General features: G+C 38.1%; 1 protein-coding gene across 3 annotated transcripts in view; it reads right to left on the reverse strand.

Moving 5' to 3' along the window:
- Window positions 1–679: 679 nt before the first annotated feature.
- Window positions 680–25089, reverse strand: part of METTL8 (methyltransferase 8, methylcytidine) — an 84143-nt gene continuing 59733 nt past the window's right edge. For 2 of the 3 annotated variants that reach the window (XM_046018897.1, XM_046018896.1), the window contains 7 exons: window positions 17355–17722; window positions 14924–14973; window positions 10023–10086; window positions 8011–8150; window positions 3637–3743; window positions 3451–3516; window positions 680–2536 (listed from right to left, as the gene is read on the reverse strand). In XM_046018897.1, coding sequence (XP_045874853.1) covers window positions 2346–2536; window positions 3451–3516; window positions 3637–3743; window positions 8011–8150; window positions 10023–10086; window positions 14924–14973; window positions 17355–17722 — 986 coding nt within the window. In that variant the 3' untranslated portion in view covers window positions 680–2345. The remainder of the gene's footprint in view (window positions 2537–3450; window positions 3517–3636; window positions 3744–8010; window positions 8151–10022; window positions 10087–14923; window positions 14974–17354; window positions 17723–25089) is intronic. The other variant, XR_006820276.1, reaches the window with a different exon arrangement.

Here is a 25089-nt window from a genome sequence, read left to right on the forward strand (position 1 = left end):
GAATTTCATGCAGCTATCAAATATTTTAAACTAATATCCAGGCAGATACTTTTGCAACACTTCATGTTTTTTTAATACCTATAGGCAATATTCCAAATCAGGTCTTTCTCCCTCCCCTCCCCCCCACCGCCGCCCAAAATCTGTATTTTGTCTAGCAGCAAACTTTAAGTAGGGGGCTGATTTAGGTGGGCTAAGCAAGAGAAAAGACTGACCAGACAAGTAGAAAGACACTTGCAGAAATGGCCCTACCGAGTAGCCATGTGGCACGGGAGGTCTATGCTAGACAGAGCCCAGAAGAGCCCGGTTTGTGTCTCACAGTCCAAATTTGGCTGATGTATTTTTGAAGTTTCTAAAGGTTAACTACATGCTATAATACATTACAGAAAGACACAAAGCTGAATTTTACTCTGCCAGTCAAAAGCCTCGCCTGAATCTGCTATTTAGGACTGAGAGAGAGAGTACAATTTACATGTGTGAGAATGTGAGAATGATTTTTACCTTCTGTTGTTTTTAAAACCACCTTAGGCCACGATTTTTAAATCACAAGAAGATCTGCTGGGGTTCCCATAGCAACATTAACTTGTTTAACCGCCCTTGTTGTATGTAATACTTTCAGGACTAGTTTGGCTTTTAAATGTATACTTTAATTATGAAAAACAACTGAGTGAAGAGTCTCAGGCACATTTTAACGTCTGCATTTATTGACTGATGCCATGTAAACAGAAAGCTTGAAATTGTACTTCTGAGGAATTGCCACCAAGGCAAGTGTATACAAAACCCTTTATGTGGTCTTCCTGCCCCAATGTCTGGCCTCACTGCATTCCATTCCATATGGGATGCCTCAATCTCTCTAAATGTATTTATAACATGAGTAGGATAAAACAGAAACAAACTAACCTCGGATTGCTCCAGACTAGAGACTAGAAGCCAAGGTGCCCTCTATTCAAGGCTGTCTAGCAGCTGACTCCTACCCCATCTTTTCTCCACAGTTCATCATCGGGAATGGCCCACACCAAACACACTTGTCTTCTCCCCATCAGGGACTAGGCTGACACCCACTGCCCCCCAGAACCTGATGCTTCCCCCTTCCTTCCTACCAACTAATCTTTCTCTTTGGAACCACTATTGCTGCCGCTAACACTACTCTGGAACATGCTGTTTGTGACCAGGCAGCATCTCTCCTTTTTTCTTTTGGTAACACGGTCTTCGTTTTCCTTTGAGGAACTTTCCTGCACTCCATACATTCAGGTGGCACCATCAATGAAGCTTCCCTGTCCCAAACTGTCAAGAGATGAATCCATGACCCAAGTTAGACCAATTCTTCCGAAAACTGAATTTTAAGTGCATTCAAAAAGGAAAAAGAGTGGGAACTGAATTTTTTTCAATGGTAGTCCTTCAAGAGATTTCCATTTCTTCCAGATTTCTGTGGCTCAAAGTCCACTAGCTGCTAAGTTCCCTATTTGAGTACCTGTTTATATATTATCTGAGATTGTGATTTAGAGGCTTGGGATGTGCATGTTTTGCTTTGACAGCCAGATCCTATCTATGCTCTCTGAAAACAGGGCTGGGTCTGTATTTATTGTATTAGTCCATATAATTTAACACAATGTAAAGTACTCAGTATATGTTGTATGACAAATGAAAAACCAATCTTAGAAACTCCATTTTTACAAAGTGCAATTTGCAAGCCAACTTATATCCTTTTTGAGGCAACGTGATAATAAGAATTTTGGGGGGTGTAACAGTTGACTTAAAGGTGTACAACAACTTGTACACCTAATAATAGCCTGAAAATAATGTTAGCATGGGTCATACTTCCCCAATTTTAGGAAACAGAAACTAAAATTCTATTTCAGACATTAGTCTCTGAATTAAAAAAAAAAAAAAAAAGAGTTTTGGGGTAAACAGAAAAGGAGAAAACAAAAAATTCACCTAGGCCTTGTGACTTGCGGGGGAAACAAGGAGTACTGTCTCTTTGCTATCAGATAAGAGAGGAAGAGAGCTTAACTATGTTAGACTAACACATAAACAAATGTTTTTTTTGCACTTCTAAAAAATAGCAGGGTATGGTTTCTCAGAATCATCTGACTTATAGCAGTAATTTAATTGAAAGCTTATAAATTTCAGAGAACAAACAAAATGGTTAGACATAAACACAAACAAGCGTGAGCACATTAAGCTTTGAAAACACGGAATATGTACACTCTTCCAAATCATTTACGAGTGCTTAAAAAAAAGAGCTCACCCATGATAAACAGCAAGATATACAAATTCTCTTTTCTTCTGGTTGTCCTTTCAAAAATGAAAGATCTACAGAAGTTTTTGTGCAGTGTAATCCTCATGATTCAGCCATGAGAAAGGAGTGAAAATCCCAATTGGGAGCTTTTTTGAGTCAAGTGTAATGGTTTCTGGAATTTGCCTTGAACCCACACTCGGTGCATTTTCACTTGTTTTTTCCTATTCACTTGTAAACGACGATCAACCAGATTTTGCTTCTCCTCTAACCCAGCCTTGCAGAACATATCGTGGACTTCCCCTGTGAGACAAAAATGGCAATCAAATGTATATGTGACCGGTGCATGGTGGTGGGAGACAGCGGGACAGTCAGGAACAATGGAATATTAATGGAATGACTGACCATCTAAATTTCAGTTATACTAAGAGACTCCCCAGTACAAACTGGTTAAGGAAACCTGTAAAACCAAGTGGATTTCTTCTACTTCACAGAAATACACCAAGTATGAACAGCTTAACATGGCAGGTATAAACAGATATACAATACTACTGGTTGCAGATTTCAATATTTTGAAAGGTGCCCTCTATTCTGAGTTTTTTTTGTTTCCAGAGACCCCAAATAGCACATTATAAAAGTACTCACGTAAGTTTGGAGAAAATCCTTGAGGGGAGAATTCATTTTAAACATTTTTTTTTAAAATATTTTATTTATTTGACAGAGAGAAATCACAAGCAGGCAGGGAGGCAGGCAGAGAGAGAAGAGGAAGCAGGCTCCCTGCGGAGCAGAGAGCCCGATGCGGGGCTCAATCACAGGACCCTGAGATCAGGACCCTGAGATCATGACCTGAGCCAAAGGCAGAGGCTTTAACCTACTGAGCCACCCAGGCGCCCCTAAACACTTTTTTTTTTAAATGAGAAATTGACAAGAGATAAGTAATTTTCTATGGACTCTTAAAATCAAGTTCCCTCCTCTGGCTGTGGTATGTCATCATTTTTTTCAAATCTGGGCTAACAGTATTTCCAAAATGGAACGACTACACCTTCACTTGGCTATAAGAATGAAACAAGTGATTCTTTAAAGCAGTTTCCACTGGAAAAACATTAAAAGACAAAAAGGCCATTTTCAAGCTTTCACAAAGAACAGTTACAGTGTGGTTACAGGGTAACCAAAGAGAGTTCTTACAGCTAATTACTTTCCCTTAGAGATAAGCATACCTTTTGTAAAGAAATATACTCTGGTACCATCTCCTCGAACATAAAAATTTTCAGATAAGCAATGTCCTAAAAAACATAATTGTGATCAGAGAAACTTAGTATTCCTTAAAACAAAACAGAAATGTGACATAAAATATAAACAAGGCATTTTAAAAACACATGAAAAGAATTCCAAACTGAATATACCCCTTTTAAAACGAAGCTGAGTCTTATCATATCTTCCATAGTCCCGAAATAACAGCACTCCTCCAGGTTTCAATAAGTTGGACAGTCGGTTTACAACGCCTTGCATCCTTTGAAAACAAAGCAAGATACTATCTGCAGAAGTCTTGCTTTACATGCCACATTTAACCTTTTTAAAGATAAAATAAGGAAAGTTCTATGGGGCCAAAACAATCTCACCACAAACCTAAGGGCGACAAAACCAAAAATATTTTGTACAGAAAGGAAAATGGATACCAAAACTTGCTAAACGATCAGATTCAGAAGACCTAGAGTATAAGGTAATCACCCAAATGACCGAGTGGTGTCTTCGTAGAGCTTGATGATGTCAAAGCTGCCCTACAAAACTATGTAGATGGTCCTGGTATTTCTATCAAGTTATGGTAGTCCCAAGGCAGATAAACACTGAAGTCACTTCATTTTCCTTGCAAGATAAAAAATATGATGGAGCCATCCCAAATTGCACATATCTAAGCAGAGATCATGTTTCCTCTAAAACTAGTCCCTTCTCCCTTTTAGTTCAAAAGTGCCATCATTCACTGAAGTGTTACACCTCAAAGGTATTTTTTTTTTAAAGATTTTATTTATTTATTTGACAGACAGAGATCACAAGTAGGCAGAGAGGCAGGCAGAGAGAGAGAGAGGAGGAAGCAGGCTCCCTGCTGAGCAGAGAGCCCGACGTGGGGCTCGATCCCAGAACCCTGGGATCATGACCTGAGCCGAAGGCAGAGGCTTTAACCCACTGAGCCACCCAGGCGCCCCCCTCAAAGGTATTTTTAACCCCTTTTCTTTTCCTCCTCTTTCACTAGTCTCTCCACAACCACGTGGTCATCCAATTCTAGGTCGTCTTTTTTTAAATGATGTTTTGTCTCCTTTTTGTTTCCCTTTTGCAGTCCTTTAGTACAAATTGCTACCTCCTTAGGCCTGGAAACAGAATACTTTTTAACATGCTTTATTATTCCCCTGTTAATTTTTCCTGCATATCAGTGAGGAATTATTCTACTTAAAATGATGGTTTTGTCAAATCATCCCTTTGCTCAAAAATGTTCATGATTTTAATCCATAGGATAAAATCTCAATTTCTCAGTTGGGCTCTTAAGATCTCCTTCAACTGGCCTCAATCTCTCCAAAACATCTATCCCACTACATCCTAATGTGAAGCATCAACTCTGCCCGAACTGTTCCAAGCTCGGCTCTGAAGCAATCCATGCCTTTGTTCACGTGGTTCCCCTCAAAGAATTCTCTTACTTTCTGCCTATTTAAATTCTATTCACACTTCAAGCCCCAGCTCAATACTGGGAAGCCTTTACTTACTTTCTTTTATTATTTATTCTTTTCATCTGATTCCCAATCAAATACAACCCCTTGTGACTGCTCTTGACTTAATGTTTTTGGTTAAATGTTCATGGTCTTATGTGTGATTATGGGTCAGTGATGGCAAAGATTTCAGATCTCATATCCATGCCGAGTGACTGACACTGGCTGCCCACGGAGCTCAGTGGGAATGACAATCAGGGTACAAAATCAGTTCTGAGTGTCTGCCCTGAGCAGAGAATGGTAAATGGAAGCCCGTGTGCTAAGTCCTAGCTATCTCTGCTTTATCCACACTACTTAAAGCTTCCAGATTTTCTTATTTTAAAAATGAGGAGTTTGCATCAGATAATCTGTAAATTCCTTCCCATTAAAACAATGTTCAGTGGAATAAAGGAGTGAAAAGCCAGATTTATGTCAGGTTATGGAGGAAGTAGATAGTGAGAAGAGGAAAGTCACTATGAAAACAAGACAGAAATATAACATAAAGAGGTGGCATAATTAGATGAAATGCTCTCTTAAAAAACTGGAACATAAGTACATGAAAGGGAAAAAAGAAAAGTCTTTTTCCTTGTTTATTTTGTTTGAGGTTATTTTCACACTGTGTTTATGGCCTTAGAGTTTGGCAATTAAAGAAAACCACATCTCGGGGCGCCTGGGTGGCTCAGTGGGTTAAAGCTGCTGCCTTCAGCTCAGGTCATGATCCCAGATTCCTGGGATGGAGCCCCGAATCGGGTTCTCTGCTTGATGGGGAGCCTGCTTCTCTTCCTCTCTCTCTCTGCCTGCCTCTGCCTACTTGTGATCTCTGTCTGTCAAGTAAATAAATAAAATCTTAAAAAAAAGAAAAGAAAAGAAAAGAAAACCATATCTCGACCTTAAAATATTCGCATTCAGGATAAATGTCTTACGTACAGAGAATACCTTTCTGCAATTACTACTAAAACAAAGTATGAAACATAAATGCAGAAAAATAAACAGCCAAATATTTCAAAATGCAGCCCTCTCCCTCTGCAAATCCTTTCTTCCCAACTATCCTTTAATATCTGGGGTTGCAGGTAAAGGCCACGGTGGAGGCTGCTTTTCTCCATCAGCCCACCTTGCTTGGCTCGGTACCAAATTCCAGAACCAGTTCCTGAGGACTGCAGGTAAGCGTGGGCTGGAGGAGATGGACAAGACAAGAATGGGAGAGGGCCCCTTTTCTTTTTTTATCTGCCTTGGGCCAACTCTGCTATCCTCATCTACCTCTAGATGGAGGGTGAGGAAAAGGAAAAGAAGAGATTTTAAAAAGGAGTATTTATTGATTGCATACTCTATGCTTGGATCTGTGGTAAACGTATTGTACTTTCTTTTATTTCAGTGGTAAGGACAGTTAGCTCTTCTTTTTTAGCCTCTTATGGTTTATTCCCATTTCAGCTGGATCCTCCAGTCTCAAGGTCTAGCAGAACTGCTTGCCATTCATTTGTGCATGGATTTTTCAAGCTGGTAGGAAGCCACTTTTCTAAAACTTTCACGGGCTGAATATACCACCACAGTCCCAAATGAACCTAAAGATATTGTCTTTTCACTTACTATTGGCTTCCTTCTACTCACTCACCTTATTTTCAGATCATTTCTATATAGGTAAGAAAGTGGCTAGGGACAGGATACATCTGAATTTATTTTATAATAAATAAATAGAATGAACATACTGTAGAATAACAGTAATCTTTCCAAGACATCTGCTTCCCCTTCTTTTTAACATTCAGTTCAAATCATGAGAAAATACATTATCTAAACTAATTTTAAGTAGAGTTTTTGTGGTCTTATTTGGAATTTAAACATTTCCTGTTATAGGTGTCAAATAGAAAATCTTGTTCTCTATCCACCTACTCCATCCTTTTAACTATTCATTCTTTTAACTATGAAACAAAATACATAGATGACATCTCTCTACCAGCACCTGAATGATGCCAATATTCTAAACAGATTAGCAGAAAGACACAGATTATAGAAAGTGGGAGGAAAAAGTGGCTTCATGGAATGTGATATCTCTCACCAGGTGCAAAAATATGTTTCATTTGGATTTATTTGGAAATTTGTCTTTCAACAAGCAATCAAAGTGCTCATCTCTAAATAAGAAGTAAAAAGACTATAAAGGGTCCTAGTGAGTTTGTAATTGCAAAGGGAAAAGCACACGTTAACTCGGTTTCTTTGGGAAAGGGTCACACTCATCAAACGAAGACTGGTTGATGTCAAGTCTCTATCTACCAGCAGAGGAAATTTTGGGGGTTGAATCTACTGCCACAGCAGAAAATCCAATTTTAAGAAAACTTACACATGCACAACCCTTGCCACCACATGTGTGCCTTAATACAAATGAGGTGGCAGAATTTTAAGAGAGGTGATCATTTTCACAGCTGGTAGTATCTCTTTCTGCTTCCTCTCTGGACAAAAGCTATGTCGACTGTTTCAAAACAATGTAAGAACAAAAAATTTAAGTCATAAACATTTAAATGATGGCAATGGCCAATCTTAGATGATAAAGGTCCAAGGTTAATCTAGCAAATCTTGAGTACCTCTAATTCCCTGAAGAACTTCTTTAACACAAATTTTTTAAAAAGCCTGTCGATAGACCGGTGTGAAACCAAACAGATTCACAGCCCACCTCTTCATGAACATTCGGTAAGATACTAAATCAAAGATGTTTGTTTCTGATCACCAAGTACAATTTCCCTCTTGGGAGTCTATTAGGCTGTTCTGAATTTGTAATTTCCTTGAAGCACCGTCACTTTTAATAGGTATGTGTCTAGCCAGAGAATGCTCACTTCTCTGACAGTGATAGAAAGCTCACTAATGAAGCAGTTTGGCCAGTTTCTTTCCCCAAGTCTGAAGAAAGGAAAAACTGCATTTAAAAGACTGCATGTTCTACACAGTGTAGTTCACTAAATCATAAATTCAAGAATTGTCACTTTTTTTTTTTTACATTTCTGAAAACTACAACTGATAAAGGGGCTTTACACATTGCATTGCCCTTCTGTCTTTGGTTACCTGTCAGGATGAATGGAAGAGAGCACAAAGACAAGGAGAATGACATCCAGTATCCCATCTGGAAAAGGGTAAGGTAAGCCCTCATCACAGACGTCATGAACAAAGGCACAACACTGGGCTGCTCTGTAGGATGAGTGCAACTATCATGATAAAGGAATAAAAAAGGGAAAAAAAGCAGTTAGCAGACTTCTAGCATTTTTCTTAAAATAAAAAGGTCAAACTTTATATTTCTCCTAGTGCCTTTTTCCTCTGTAAATCTGAAGGCACTTTATTTCAGATTCAGTATTCTGTAAGCTTATTTCAAGCTGCCATAAAAAATTAAGTCTTGTGCTTGGACTCATAGCATTCCTCACAATCCCTCTTTAGTTTAAAAAGAGGAATAGGGGGGCACCTGGGTGCCTCAGTCGGTTAAGCGCCTGCCTTAGGCTTGGGTCAGGATCCCAAGGTCCTGGGATTGAGCCCCACATTGGACTTCCTGCTAGTGGAGAATGTGCTTCTCCCTTTCCCTCTGCCTGGTGCTCCTCCTGCTTGTGCTTTCTCTCTCTGAGTGTCAAATAAATAAAATCCTTTAAAAAAAAAAAGGTCCAGAAACTTCAAAAAAATAAAAGATAAATAAAATAAATAAAAAGAGGAATAGAGCAGGCCTTTGAGTCAGTAGGCAACGTTGTTGAAGGACTACCGTATATTATTTCAGAGGCACTGAGATGGCCCTCAGCTCTCTCTCCTACTGCTTGTTCCATGCCTCCTTTGGCTTAAAATACAAATATCCTATACTACATAATCAAAAATTAGATAATGGTAATGATAGCACAACTTCGTACATATACTAAAATCAGTGAATTGTATAAAGTGGTGAATTCCATGGTGTGTGAACTGTATCTCAATAAAGGCTGTTATTTAAAAAAATTAGAACATACATACACACAAATTTGCCCATAAAACAATACCAGAAGGATATATACCAAAATACCTGTCTTCGATTCACCACAGGACTCTAAGAAGTGTAATTATAGGTGAATTTTATCTCTCTGTTTAGGCTTTTCAGTATCTTAGAAAATGTCTACCATGATTAACTACTACTCAATATCAGAAATTAAGTTCCACATACTGACTATACATTTCTGTTAGCAGAATTTCCACTCCTTTCCCGTCTCCTAAAAATACTTTTTGTTAAGATAATGCTTACTAGCTTTTGGGGATTGGTCAAACAAGTCCAGGCTCCCTAATGCTTTTCTAACAGTCTAGGACAGTTTACATTTGTATTATATGCCTTCTCAAATTTTTTTAACTTCATAATTTTTAATTTAGTGAGTACCTCTTATGTGTTAGACTGTGTGCGGGGATCTAGGGACATAAATAGGAATAAGATCATCTTGTAGGGGGCACCTGGGTAACTCGCGGTGAAGCATCTGACTCTTGGTTTCAGTTCAGGTGATGACTTCAGGGTTCTCAGATCAAGCCCCATACTGAGATCAAGCCCTGTGTTGGGCTCCACACAGGGCATGGAACCTACTTAATAGTCTCCCCCCAGGGCACCTGGGTGGCTCAGTTGGTTGTGTGTGACTCTTAGTTTCAGCTCAAGTCATGGTCTTACGGCTGATGAGCCCCACGCTGGGATTCACGGTCAGCAAGGAGTCTGCTCGAGATTCTCTCCCTCTCCCTCTGCCCCTCTTCCAGCTTCTGTGCATGCACTCTCTAATAAATAAATAAATAAGATTCTCGCTCTCTCGCTCTCTCCTTGCTCTTTAAAAAAAAAAAAAAAAAATCACCTTGTAGGAGCTGTTGACCTTTCTAGGTATACCAGTGCCTTCAACTTTATTTTAAATTCAAAACAACTTCTATCATTTTAAGGTGATACCTTAGGTATCAGCTGATGATATGATTCCCAGAAATAGTAAAAGCTCGGTTAAAAATGGTCACAGATAACATTTTAAATATTTCAAAAATATCACAGCAGCAGCAAATAAATTAGATCCTTACCTGGCTCTCCTTAAAGAAAATATGAGGCATACCTTTACTAGCTCCACAGCTCTGGAAGCAAAATCACAACAGTAAAGAAAGGACTCTGGAACATTCCTATGAAAATAGAACCAATATTTATTTTTATTTTTTTAATTTATTTTTCATTTTTTAAATAAACATATGATGTATTTTTATCCCCAGGGGTACAGGTCTGTGAATCGCCAGGTTTACACTTCACAGAACTCACCATAGCACATATCCTCCCCAATGTCCATAGCCCCCCTCTCCCCTTCTCGACCCCCCTCCCCCCAGCAACCCTCTGTTTTGTGAGATTAAGGGTCACTTATGGTTTGTCTCCCTCCCGATCCCATCATGTTTCATTTATTCTTTTCCTACCCCCCAAACCCCCCATGTTGCATCTCCACTTCCTCACATCAGGGAGATCATATGATAGTTGTCTTTCTCTGATTGACTTATTTCACTAATGGAACCAATATTTAAATCTAGAGTTAATCTATGCTCAGATTACAGAAGAAAGGAAACTGTAGGCTTGAACTTGTTAAAAAAAAGTATTTCTTAAATAGAATTTTGGATGACACCTGGGTTGTTGTTTCTTCCTTTTAGACATTATTCTCTATAATGGCATATGGGTGCCTTCATGTTGCTTCTGAAACAGCATTGTCTCAAATGCTTACCATTAATTACAGGGTAACTTTCAAATTCCTGTCCTGCTTTTGAAGTACTCCATTATGTAAGGCTACCTACCCTTACATCCCATCATACTCTCACATGGGAAACCTCCAAAGCTATCCATCATCTTGCTCCATCTTTCTCCTCCTTCCCAACCTCCCCACACTCTTTCTTCTGTGCCTCCAGCCAGTAAGGCCTGTAGCTCCTTCATAGCTTAGTCAAGTTCTACCCATGTGCAAGGACTCTCAGACCCCTGTGTCCTCGGTGCTTCAGTCCCCTTTCTCTGTGTACAACTCATTTGGTTCTTGACCCTCTCAGAGAGGCTCTGATGCCCCTAATGGAACAGAAACATATATATTTTAATATCATGTAAACACAACTTCTAAACATTTATTAGCCTCATGTATGTACGAAATATTAGAATACAAGGTAGTAAATGAAATTGTCTAATAAAATAGTAAAAGTATATATTTTGGAGCCAAATAGACCTGTGTTTAAATCCTGAATTTTCCATTTATTAACTCTGTGAATTTGACTTAACTTCTTTAATACTCAGTTATTTTATTTATAAATTTAAAGTCAGTCATTTTTTGGCAGGGGATGTTTATCCATATGAAAGTCTTGAGTAGTTTTAAGTGGCCTCCACTGAACTTGTAGACAAGTTCTATTTGGCCTTTACCTAAAATTCAGTTACAATGTCTGGACTGCGGTTACTCATGGACACACATATACTCTGAATTTTGTGGACCAGTACCCTTCCAGATCATTCCTAGTATGATGGTATCAAAAAGTCCTTGCATCATGTCACTTAATACCATGTCTGAATCACAGAAAGAGATTAGTTTGTCATTAAACAATAATTATAACTATGGTCCTGGCTCTTGTGGGTTTTATAGCCTACCTGAGGACATGATTGGTTTTATATAGCTTTTATAGGCTTGTGGATAGGGCAGAGTTCCAAAGGTTTAAGTCTTCAGAATTTTGTAGAAGGGGAATGGCATTGCTGAGTGGGGAGAAGGGTAAATGGTCTAAGGGCTTAGAGATGGGAATCCTATGCCAAGGATGAGAAGCAGAGTTGATCCTGAGAGCTCAAACCAGTATGTAGCAGGTTATATAAGTGGGCCTTAAAACACATAATTAGAACTTCTAATTTGGTTCAGGAGACATTTCAAGCAAGGAGAACTACTAAATAAATATGAAATACAAACACAAATATGTATTCCATAAATAAAATCCCACCCAGGCTCAGATTATACTCTTACATGCTACCCATTGATGGATACTACATTCATGTATAATGCATTAATTCTGTGGCATTGGGGATTTACATTCAATTTAAGATTAGTTAAAATATGATGAATAGGATTTGGTTATGACTTGTGCTGCTTGCCTTTTTCATCTGTCTCATATAAAAAACAGTGCTTTACTCCAGCTGATACCCCTACAAAATCCATATATTTGTGACCCCTAACTTCCTGTGGTCGGTCACATGTGTTTGAACTTCTCTCAGGAAGCACTCACATGCATATAGCCCTATTTGATATGATGGCTAAGGGCAAGGGCTCTGGAACCAAAGTTCCTATGGTTTGAATCCTGGCTATGCCACTCAGTTGTATGATCTTGGAATAGTTACTTAATTTGTCTGTAACTCCATTTCCTCATCTATAAAGCAGAGATAAATATGGCACCTAAGGCATCGTAAGGATTGGAGCAATTCATGTAAGTTTCCAAAAAGGTACCAAACTCAGAGTAAGCACCTGCTAAATGTTAGTCATTGTTATAACTGTTGTTGCTATTGCTATTATTTTTATTATAACTATCATATTATTATTTTTTTTAAAGATTTTATTTATTTATTTGACAGACAGAGATCACAGGTAGGCAGAGAGGCAGCCAGAGAGAGAGGAAGGGAAGCAGGCTCCCCGCTGAGCAGAGCCAGATGTGGGGCTCGATCCCAGGACCCTGGGATCATGATCTGAGCTGAAAGCAGAGGCTTTAACCCACTGAGCCACCCAGGGGCCCCTATTATTATAGGAAGACCTGTCTCTGCCTTCTAGGAACTTAAAAACTTAAGAACTTATCACAGTTCTGTAGAAACTTCCATATAACTCAAAATGCTTCTCTGGACACTAGCACATCTAGCTCCTTATAAAAGGTATGCAGTAATCCTTTGGGCACTGGTTACTAAACACTCACAAGATACAGAATAGTCTAGTAGCTAAAGGAAAGCATGTGCCATTTGCCATGTATCCTACCAGGGCAGCAGCATGACCTCTGAGACTGAATTCCCACTGTAATAGCAGCCCAAGCTGAGGTCTTGTGACCACCCAATGACTTTCCAGAGCTTTTCTGTAAAATCAGCTGACTGCCTTGGCCCTTCTCCCAGGAAGCAGGTGTAAATATCACTACTACCACCACAACACTCTCTTGGCAGGGGATTTAAGCATTAAATGATCCTTGGAGAATGATATGACCTCTCAATTCCAGAGGTCTAATTATGGTAAAATATTCAGAAAATTTAAAACATTAATCCTATACACTCCAAAAGTAATAAAACATAATTTTTGAGGTGGGGGGAAAAGTCTAATTCTCCCTTTGGAAGTTGAAAAAAAAAATCACTGGTTGCCTTTTAAAAATGAATTAATTATCTTGGGTTATCAAACTACAATGACTAAAACAAAATAAAACAGCCAAGAAGTATCAGGAAGTGAGGAAAAAAGTGCTTGCAATCATTCATTGGAGGGAGAAAAGGGAAAAATAGAACAACTAGGAATTCAGAGATATTATCCAATATGTATTGAGCTCTAACTATCTGTACTGCACTATTAGCTTACCTAGAAAATCAGATTAGGATAAAATATATTTTCTACTTCAAGGAATATATGCAGTGGTTGGGGAGACAAGACTTAAAGAAATGATATGCTAAATAATACCTTGAGATGAGTCATAAAGCAATTCATTATCAATTGCCAAAGTAGTTAATTTATCTGTATTGTAAGGTCAGAAGTTACTGGGGTGAAGGAAACTGAGTATGTGGTATAAAACAGCAGAAAATATTGGTCCAGAAAGGGGGAAAAGGGAAAACAAAGAAAATAAGTATGAAAAGAGAAAGTCCATTCAGAACTGCAAATTTGCCACTATCACTTCTGCCTGGCCACTTTAACTGGTAATCTAAAGGTATTAGGAAATTACTATTTATTATGTTAGGTTTAGAAGAGTAATGAAGAATGTACCGATTTTTTTTTTTTTTTTTTTGGAGCTACATCATAAGTATTTAAAAATAAAGTGTCATGATGTTGGCATTGTGTTAACTGTTAAATCAAGGTGGTGGGTATATGAGAATTCACTGTATTACTCTTTACTTTTCTGAATGCTTTCACATTTTCATAAGGAAAAGCTAAAAAAAACCATCATTAAAATTTAAAATACACATAGAGAAAAGACTGAAAGGAATTATAACAAAAATGCTGACAGTAGCTATGTTAGGATGATGGGGATGATGGGTGATTCCCACCCTCCTCTCCTCTAATGGAAATGTTCTGCAATGTGCTCATGTCAATTTTATAATGGAAAAATAATGTGAAAGCTATTGTGTAAACTTTAAAAAAAAAAAAAAAAAGACCAGACACAGGTACAAGTGCTAGAAAAATCTTTGTGAGGAATGTTGTCTTCATCATGGAAATACTACAACACATACGTGAGGCGGTGAACAGGAAGGATGCACTAGGAGAACACCTCCGTCCCTATTATCTACACCTGCTTTTTTTGTCTTAGGGTTAGTTGCTGTTACCTCTAAACAATTCCAAGTCTAGAGACAATCATTGGACAAAGGGAAGCCTTATACTTGGTGTGGCTCCAGAAGTGATAACCAAAAAAATGAGGGTAAAGTATAAGCTTTCAGTTCAATTCTCTCTGTGGGAAATGGCTCCTACAGGCCTGGAGGAGCAAACGGAACTCTGAAGTTTAGCAATTCACAGCTTCGTGGAATGGTCAGATCTCTGGTTCTTTTCTTGTTCTCTCATCCACACACACACAAGCTTAAAAAATTACTTCAACCCACAGCTGTGAAATACTCTTTTCAGAGTAATTCCTAGTTCACACAAAATTAGACACTAGGACTAAGACAATTCTTTTGAAAGTTGTTTAAGCCATTGTTTATACGTGAACAAGAATACTACTGGCATATAGATGACATTTTTTCAGAATTTCTTAACGCCCCATACATATGGAAAAATTTGCAAGAGAAAACTTTAAAACTCACTGTAAAGTGTTCAAAATTGGAAAAACACTATTTCCAGCTCCACAGCCAACCTAAAAAAATCAAAAGAATAAACAAATATCACGAAAACAATGTTAAATTTTCCTCACCAATGTTAGATTTTTTCTTTTAATTTATAAAAACTAGAAAAAAATGTACCTGATGTCTAGGTGTCGGGGGGTCTTTCTTTCTTTCTATTTTTTTAAAAGATTTTATTATTTATTTGACAGAGAGAGAGAGAGAGCGTGCACACAAGCAGGGGGAGGGGCAAAGGGAGAGGGAGAAGTAGACTCCTTGCTGAGCAAGGAGCCCATGGGATCATGCATGACCTGACCAGAAAGAGATGCTTAACTGACTGAGCCACCAAGGTGCCCCAGAGGAATCGGAGGGTTTTCTAAACTCGAATGCAATGGAATAAGTCACAAGAATAATACTGACAAATTTAACTGTGGGAATATTTAAAATTTTTACACACCAAAACTCGAACCAAATTAAAAGGTGACCAACACACTGTAAAAAAAATTGGCGGCGTGCCTGGGTGGCTCAGTGGGTTAAGCCTATGCCTTTGGCTTAGGTCATGATCTCAGGGTCCTGGGATGGAGCTCTCTGCTCAGCGGGGAGCCTGCTTCCCCCTCTCTCTCTGCCTGCCTCTCTGCCTACTTCTGATCTCTCTCTGTCAAATAAATAAATAAAATCTTTTTCAAAAATTGGCAATAAATACAGTAAAAGGATAGTATTCATTAAAAAATAACATAAATAAGCAAAGGAAATAAATAGAACACAAAAGAAGTGCAAATAGCTTCTAAACATTTGAAGAACGGTGTGACCTAGTTAACAATCAAAGAAATGCAAATTAAAACACAGTATAATTTTCATTTGTCAAAGAGGAAATCACTTAAAATAAGAACACGTTTTAAAAAAGATTTTATTTATTTATTTGACACAGAGTGAGCAAGAGCAAGGGGAGGGGCAGAGGGAGAGTAGCAAACTACCCACTGAGCAGGGAGCCCAATGCAGAACTTGATCCCAGAACCCTGGGATCATGACTTGATCTGAAGGCAGATGCTTAATCAACTGAGCCCCTAAAATAAGAATATTCTAACCAATGAGGGTATGATGAAACAGACATACATTGCCATGAATTGGTATTAATATAACTTCCTAAAAAGTGATTTGGCAATATATGCAAAGGGGATTAAAAATTTTTTTTAAAAGATTTTATTTATTTGACAGAAAGAGACACAGCAAGAGAGGGGAACACAAGCAGGGGGTGTGGAGAGGGAGAAGGGGCTTCTTGCCAAGTAGGGGGCCTGATGCGGGGCTCCTTCCTAGGACCCTGGGATCATGACCTGAGCAGAAGATAGATGCTTAACGACTGAGCCACCCAGGTGCCCCAAGGGCATTAAATTTTTAAAATAAATTATGAGCTAATAAATCTAACCCAAGATAATAAAAGAAAATGGAGAAAAGTCTATACCCAAAGATATTTTCTGTAGAAAATCTGAAAACAATTTAAATGCCTAGTATTGTGAAAACAGATAAGCAGAATTAAAGTACTTTCCATAGGAAAATATTTTGCAGCCATGAAAATATTTATAGAGAATTTTTAAGATAGAAAAACTGCTTATGCTGTTTATGTTATAATGTTAAATAAAAACAAAGCAAAACCCCAAAATACAGGTACAGTATAGCTCAACTGTATAAAACAGTATAAACAAAAGGAGAAAAGTTAGTAAAATGTTAAGTGTGGTTAACTCCCTTGTATGTGGGATGGTAGATACTTTTATGTATTCTTTTGCAAACTCTCTAATCAATATATATTACCTTTACAGCAGAAGGAAGAGATTTATTTTTAAAAATAGAAAGTCAGGGGCACCTGCGTGGCTCAGTGGGTTAAAGCCTCTGCCTTCAGCTCTGGTCATGATCCCAGGCTTCTAGGATAGAGCCCCGCATCCGGCTCTCTGCGTAGCCTGCTTCCTCCTCTCTCTCTGCCTGCCTCTCTGCCTACTTGTGATCTGTCTGCCAAATAAATAAATAAATAATCTTAAAAAAACAAAAAAAAAGATTAAAAAAAATAGAAAGTCAATGTCTATACTGGATTACAGTTAATTATATATCTCATTATTTCCAGTTCACTTAAAAAGGGTTAATAACAGGAAGAGATAGAAATTAAGGCCAAAACTTAATTGGAATTTAAAACTGCCTTCAAGTTAGAAATGAAAACAAATTAAAAAAAAACTAAAACCTAAACTTAGAACCTGATGATAGACATGAGTCCTTTAAATATTCTTTATGCACAGAAGTATACTGAACACTTATTTAGTTAGATTTTATAATTTTCCCCCTAAAAAATCTGGATTATTAAAAAAGTCATATGGAATGTACATTTCAAAGCTATTTGCCACCTCCCATCTTTGCCCCGGCCAGACAATACCTCTAGGATTCTGAAAGAGGCGTTGCTACCAGGAAACAATTCTGTCTTCAGAGGTCCTTTTCTGTTTTCTTTAGATTCTAGGTTGGAAAAATGTGATCCCCCTTTGCTTTGACTATCTGATGAACCATAACTTTTCTTATGATTGTTTTCTTCAGGCATAGTAGGGCAGTGCCTTCTTGAGAAACCATCTGCAGCACTAGTTTTTGCATGATCCCATGATAATTCCTGCAACTTCTGTTCAGTTTTTTGATCAACTGGAATAATTTCAGGAAATTCCCTCAACAGCCAATTACGATCCTTGAAAAACTTATTCTTATGAATCTTATAAAATGTGTTCCAATATTTACTAGCTTCATTCTCATACTTAACTAAAAGAAAAAAAAGGAAAAAAAGATTTATTTTACTATGAATTGTGTTTACTATTACTTATTATTTTAATAACTAAAGATATTTAATAAATATTGTTAAATATATTACAGACATTATGATTTATAATAATTATATTTACTATTGAGTAATTTTAATATTACAGTTTTTATTTATCTGATTTTTTTTGGGGGGGCCTCTTACAGGTTAACACTATAGAGTATTGATTCTCTCAAAATGTGTCAATGTGTGGGGTATTAGTTCCTATCCCCCAAAATCTGCTTCTGCTTCAAGAGTTTGGCCAATAAATTTTTGTGAGGAATATAATCATTGCAAACTACTTTCTATAGTCTGAATCTTGGATTCCTAATAATCACATTTTCATCAGTAACCTGTAGGGCTCTTTATCATCTTAAAGGAAGGACACCTCATTTTTTAATTTCTCTATAAATGGCAGTTTAACACAAGTGTCTTGTAATTGGTAATCAGTCAGGAAACTGCAGAATTATAAATGACATAATCTTAGAGCCAGAACAACCCATTGAAATAATCTACTCCAACTCCCTATTTTGCATTTGCAACTCCTGGAATCTAGGGGCCTCCCATTCTTCCTCCACCTCTAGAGGAATCTTCCTATTGACATCTCCTAGTATGAAGACTTAAGAGATACGCCTTTTTAAAAGAAATCAGCGTTTTAAAATTTTTTTTAAAAGGTTTTATTTATTTATTTGAGAGAGAGATAAAGAAAGAGCATGAGCAGGGGGAGAGGCAGAGGGACAGGAAAAGGGAGATAGAGAAGCAGACTCCCTGCTGAGCTGGGAGCCCAACATGGAGCTTGATCCCAATGACCTGAGCAGAAGACTCAACCATCTGAGCCACCAAGGTGCCCCAAGAAATTCACATTTTATGATGTTAACCCTTAGATTTCCCTCTGTCCCAGGGTCAGGTTAGGTCAATAGTCTCAGAACTTCAGACAATTCTTAGCTTTCTGCCTCTTTTTATTTGTACCTTAAATTAATAAAATAATAAATTCACTCACTTCTTCACCCCTTCACTCAAAAAACATTTCTTGAACGCTACTATGGACCATGTCTGATCCCTGGGTTAAGAATTACTCTCACCCACTCGGGGCGCCTGGGTGGCTCAGTTGGTTGAGCGGCTGCCTTCGGCTTGGGTCATGATGATTCCAGAGTCCTGGGATCGGGCCTGAGTCGGGCTCCCTGCTTATCCCTGCTTAGCGGAGAGCCTGCCTCTCTCTCTCCCTCTGCCTGTCGCTCTGCTTCCTTGTGCTCTCTCTCTATCTCTCTGTCAAATAAATAAATAAAATCTTAAAAAAAAAAAAAAATTACTCTCACCCAATATAGACACGTGACATTTTTAAAGTGCTTTCAAAGAATAAAAAAGACCATCTATTGATATAATTTAAAGATTTCATGTTAGATGAAAAAGCAAAGTGTAGAACAGCATATCTATGACACAGACATTTTCTAGGAAAAAAGAGAAGATAAAGAACACGTATGCATACACAGAAACACAATCCATGTACACACATATTTACTTGTATATGTACAGAATACTTTTGGAAGGAAAATCACGTAATTAGTAATACTGGCTGCCTCTAGGAAGGGGAACTGGGTGGCTGGGGGCCAAGGTTTACAAAAGAATTATTTGAATTTTGATCTTTATGAAGTGACTATCCTCCCCCAAATAAACTAAATTACAAATAAAATCAGTGGACTCAATACTTTCATAATTTTAAAGAAGCTCCAACCCTCAGAACAAGCAGTTGCCCATAGTCAGGTTCATCCTTGTTACTGAATCTTGTAGTTTTCCTTTTCTTTCCATGTTTTATCTTTATGGCCTTGTATATGGATCTCCACCCATCTGGCCACAAGACTTCCTTCCCATCAAGGCTGAATCGTATCCGGCAGCAGCACTGCTATAAAGACAGAAACTCCCATCTGTATTTAAGGTCTGAGAAATGAAAGTAGATCTCTGTAACAAAAGAACTATGTGAAGTTCAAGTCCAAAACATGCTCACATCTGCACCAATGGAAGGAAGCCCATTTATGGTTAATCTAAAAATGTCATATATTATCTTTAAAAGAGCTCTATCTCTACTTTTAAAAACTGGAGTATACCTGCTATACTGTGTGAGAAAATAAAACAACATTTTGAAATCAGATTCAGGAGGAATTAGCAAACTATCAAATTTCCCCAGGGTCTTCTCACACCTTCTTCTTTCTAACTTAAAAACTGTCTTTGTAACTCACTCTATGCTGGTAAAAAATATTTCTGTTTAATAAAAAAGCAACCAGGGGTGCCTCGGTGGCTCAGAGGGTTAAAGCCTCTGCTTTTGGCTCAGGTCATGATCCCAGGGTCCTGGAATCGAGCCCCGCATTGGGCTCTCTCCTTGACGGGTAGCCTGCTTCCTCCTCTCTCTCTCTGCCTGCCTCTCTGCCTACTTGTGATCTCTCTCTGTCAAATAAATAAATAAAATCTTTAAAAAAAATAAAAAATAAAAAATAAATAAAAAAGCAACCACCTAAGAAGAACTACAATTAGTCAAATCTCTAGTATCTGAGTTTTCAATACCAAGTTATTGTGAGGTGAATTTGAACCTATCAGTAACTAGCATGTATTATTACACCTTGATTAATTTGTGGAAATATTCCCCTAGGAATTAACTGCAGGGAAGGGCATAAATAGCAGGACCGCAACTTGAAAGAAAAGATGTTCATAGCAGTGCCATTTAAAATAGGAAGAAGTGGATGGGAGGTTGGGGAAACCAGGTGGTGGGTAATAGGGAGGGCACGTATTGCATGGAGCACTGGGTGTTGTGCAAAAACAATGAATACTGTTACGCTGAAAAAAAATAAATAAATTAAAAGAGAAAAGAAAAATAAATAAAATAAAATAAAATAGGAAGAAGTGGGGGGAAAACTTAAATACTCAACAACATAGGAATGACCAAGCAAGCCACGCAGGTCAAAACACAGTAATCTTCCATAGCAATTAAAATTTAAAGGATAATGATATGAACAGAAAACATTCACACAGACTGCTCTATACACTGCAACTCTAAAATTTATTTTATGCTGATTTATAATAATCCGATGAAAATTTAGAGCAACGGTAACAATATAATGATTATTAGGTAGTTCGTTCTCTTAGAAAGGTTTACTGCATCTTACACATAAAAACAGAATCTTAGTTGAACGCTTCATCTAACTTGCCTATGGAGTTTCCTCACTTGATGAGAGGTTGAATTAGAGTATCTCTAGGTTCAATGTCTAAGAAGTCTATGTACCTTCTTATTAAACCCCATGAATTTATGGAGAACATTAAACCGTGTCAGTTCTACAAACTACAAAATCTTGGCTCAGACTGTGACCTTAAGTATGAGCCTGTACTACTACATTGTAATTTTTCCAGTTTGTAAAGAAGTGAATGTGCAGCAAGGTGACTGGAATCTGGCTCAGATTCCAAATATATCAAGCAACTAAATTCAACCCTAGACGATGCAATCTTTAAAAAGGATCTGATTACTACGGGAAGACCACAGTGAAGGGCTGCTAACATGTACACTTCCAAGCCTTTTCCAAGTATTTCCCACACTTCAGGAATTAAGAGAAACAAACAAACAAACACAATCATTACACCAATAACAACAATAACACATATATTGTTTATTATGTACCAAGTACTATGTCAAATGCTTTACTTGGATTTTTCCCCCATTTCATCCTAATAATCTCTCTCAGACATATTACTGTTCCAATTTACAGACAAAGAAATTCAAGGTCAGAGGAGACAGAAAATTTCCCAAAGTCACCCAGCTAGAGCCAGGACCTGGATCATGTCTAATGGACTTAAAAACTCATGTTTTTAGGGTACTTGGGTGGCTGAGTCAGAAAAGCATATGACTCTTAATCTTAGGGTTTTTGAGTTTGAACTCCACACTGGGGGTAGAGATCACCAAAAAAAATAAATAAATAAACTTCAAAAAACTAAATAAATAAAGCTCATGCTGTAAACAATCACACTACATTGCCAACCTAACACAAAATCAAAATTAAACCTCTTCAAAATATCCCTGAAAATAACCTGTTTCTCTGATTTAGTACTTTCCTCTCATTATGAAGCATCAAACTGAAATTAAAACTCCAGTATGGGGGCGCCTGGGTGGCTCAGTGGGTTAAGCCGCTGCCTTCGGCTCGGGTCATGATCTCAGGGTCCTGGGATCGAGTCCCGCATCGGGCTCTCTGCTCAGCGGGGAGCCTGCTTCCCTCTCTCTCTCTCTCTCTGCCTGCCTCTCTGCCTACTTGTGATCTCTCTCTGTCAAATAAATAAAATCTTAAAAAAAAAAACAAAAAAAAAACTCCAGTATGACATAATCAGTATGACTGAACTGTAAAAATAATGCTGATTGAAGGGAACCTTCATAAAAACAGATCACAAATGCAGAATTAATTAAACACCATTTGATTTATATAAAATATAAAATATGCAAGATTATATGATGAAATTATGATGAGCAATGGGGAAACATAAAATGCTCCATGAGAATAGACTGGCTTGTGGGATAGATACAAAACAGAAACAGCACCCAGCATGGGTTGGGGTGAAGGCTAAAGGGCTGGAACTTTTTTGTTCTTTGCTTTTAAAGTTGTGCACTCAGCAGTTATCTCAATCAATGCTGGCAACTCGTAGTTCCCAGTAAGATGTGACAACTTCTGAGATGCCACAGAAGCTCAATCAGACTCACAATTATGGTTATGAGACAACGTAAACACCTTCAGCATATGAGTTAATTTCCTGAACTTTAAAGGTGTCTGTGATAACGGGAAGTAGAAGAGCTATTCTCCTGACCATAAGTGAAAAATTTAGTTTCGACCTGCTGTTAACTCATTTCAAGTTTAGGCCAATAAAGCTGAATATAGTGTGGACAAATCGGCCCTGTGTTAATCTTGTCCCAAAGATTTTCTATTTATTTATTTACTTATTAGCTTATTTTAAAGTAAACTCTACCCTCAACATGGGGCTCTAATTCATGACCATGTGATCAAGAGTCACATGCTTTACTGGACTGAGCAAGCCAGGAACTCCCAACCGATTTTTTTTTCTTTAGCAAGTGACTGATTTTCTTACCTTTTCTAATTATTATTCTTATTATGTTAGTCACCATACAGTATGTCATTAGTTTTTGATGTACTATTCCAAGATTCATTGTTTACATATAACACCCAATGCTCCATGCAATCCATGCCCTCCTAACCCATCACCAGGCTTACCCATCCTCCCACCAGTCTCCCCTCCAAAACCCTCAGTTTGATTCCCAGAGTCCATAGTCTCTCCTGGTTCGTCTCCCTCTCTGATTTCCCCCCCTTCCTTTTTCCCCTTCTTCTCCTAATGTCCTCTATGTTATTCCTTATGTTCCACAAGTAAGTTAAACCATATAATTGACTTTCTCTGCCTGACTTATTTCACTCAGCATAATATCCTCCAGACCCATCCATGTTGATGCAAAAGTCCAGCTGATTTTCTAAACAGGTGTAGCAATGATCAATTTTTCTTGGAGAAGCAGTTTTTTCCTTTAATTTTCCTAGGCTGTGGATTCAGAGTTAATTGGTTTTTGCCAATGGCAGTAAAAGGGTTGTAGTGATGTGTTTAACAACAGATAGATGAAGCAAATTCTCAATTATTCACTGATTAAATTCAATACTGCTGAGGGGAAGAGGGAATGTGACATATTAACTATACTTAAATATTCAGAATTCACCCTGAATCACACTGAATATCATAACTAAGAAACTGAATCAAACCATTTATGTATCTGCCATATATGATATGATTAATATTAATTATGAAAAATTATCCTGTTACAATGTAACAAAAAGCAATTTGGAGTTATTTTTGCACATCAATTACATCAAATACCTGAGCTCTTAAAGTTGGAAATTCCACATACCACTGATGAAAGTTCATTGTCTATACTTAAGAAAAAACTCTTGGGGCACCTGGGTAATTGGTTCTGGTGTGGATCATGATCTTGGGGTCATGAGATTAAGCCCCTGCCACACCCCTGCCAGGGCCTAGCCCATTTAGTCTATTTGACATTCCTTTCCCTCCCTCCCCCGTCCCCCTGCTCACTCTTGTGTAAGTAGATGTTCTCAATCTTTCTAAAGTAAATAATTAAATAAAACATTTTAAAAAAGAAAACTCTTATGAAAAGCATATATGTGTGTGTGTGTGTGTGTGTGTTGTGTTTGTGATATAAATATAATTTAAGATTTTATTTTTTAGTAATCTCTACACCCAGCATGGGGCTCAAACGTGGGGCTTACAACTTACAACCCTGAAATCAATAAAGCTGACTTTTCTGCTTGTCTCCCTCTCTGATTTCCCCCCCTTCCTTTTTCCCCCTGCTTTTAAGAGAAATATGAGCTATCATAAAATTTAAAGAAGATTACCAAAAGGAAATGTGGAATTAAAATGATTAATTTGGGCATTTAAGTGAAAGAAAAATTGCTCACGAGAGCTTGGATGTTATACATTTTAATCACAGGAATGAAATGTTAACAATCTCACATTAAAACACTGTACTATTGGTGATGCTTAAGCTCTTATTTTCAGAACTGTGAGGGTGTTTCCTGACTTCAGTTCTCACAACATGTGAGACAATAGGTGATAAATGAGAAATGGGAGCGACAGGAGAGAGTGACACACACACAGACCAAAAGGAGTGTGCTAGAGAGGAGGCTAGCATAGCTGAACCACCAGTATTTCCTCCCAGGGGCATTAAAATCGGCGAAATAAGATCAATAGACAGTGTTTATGCTGTATATCTGCAAACAGAAAGCTCTGTGATGGGAGAAAACACGCTCTTTCAAAGACTGAAGACTCTCCTGGATAAGAAGAGACGGTGGTTCCTAACAGGCACAGAATAAGAACAGGGTCAGAGCCTCCTTTGGGTTTTCACAAAGTTTGCTAGCTGAGCTTTTAACTGGATCCATTCACCTTGACCTGTATTCATCAGAGATGCTAAATATCAAACAGGAAGCCTCACCTAGGGCTTCCGCTGCCCATCAGGTCTCCGATGAATGGAGGAGCCAGGTAGGGTGGCTGGGAAGGTATTTACTCTCAGTTACGTCCTGTCACTCAATATAGTTCCTCAGGACAAAAGTTCCCTTTCTCTGCCATCCTCACAGCACCCTCGCTTACACGTGATCACAAAGTCACCGGCATGGTGGGGTCCTCTCCTTGTGCTGGTTCCCTGACATGTGTCAAGTTCACTGCACCGAGTCATGATCCAGGGCGGGGTGGGGCCCAGCAGAATCCTCCATCACTTTGAGCCATTTTAAAATGT

Source organism: Meles meles, chromosome 9 (assembly GCF_922984935.1).
Source record: "Meles meles chromosome 9, mMelMel3.1 paternal haplotype, whole genome shotgun sequence".
Taxonomy (NCBI): domain Eukaryota; kingdom Metazoa; phylum Chordata; class Mammalia; order Carnivora; family Mustelidae; genus Meles; species Meles meles.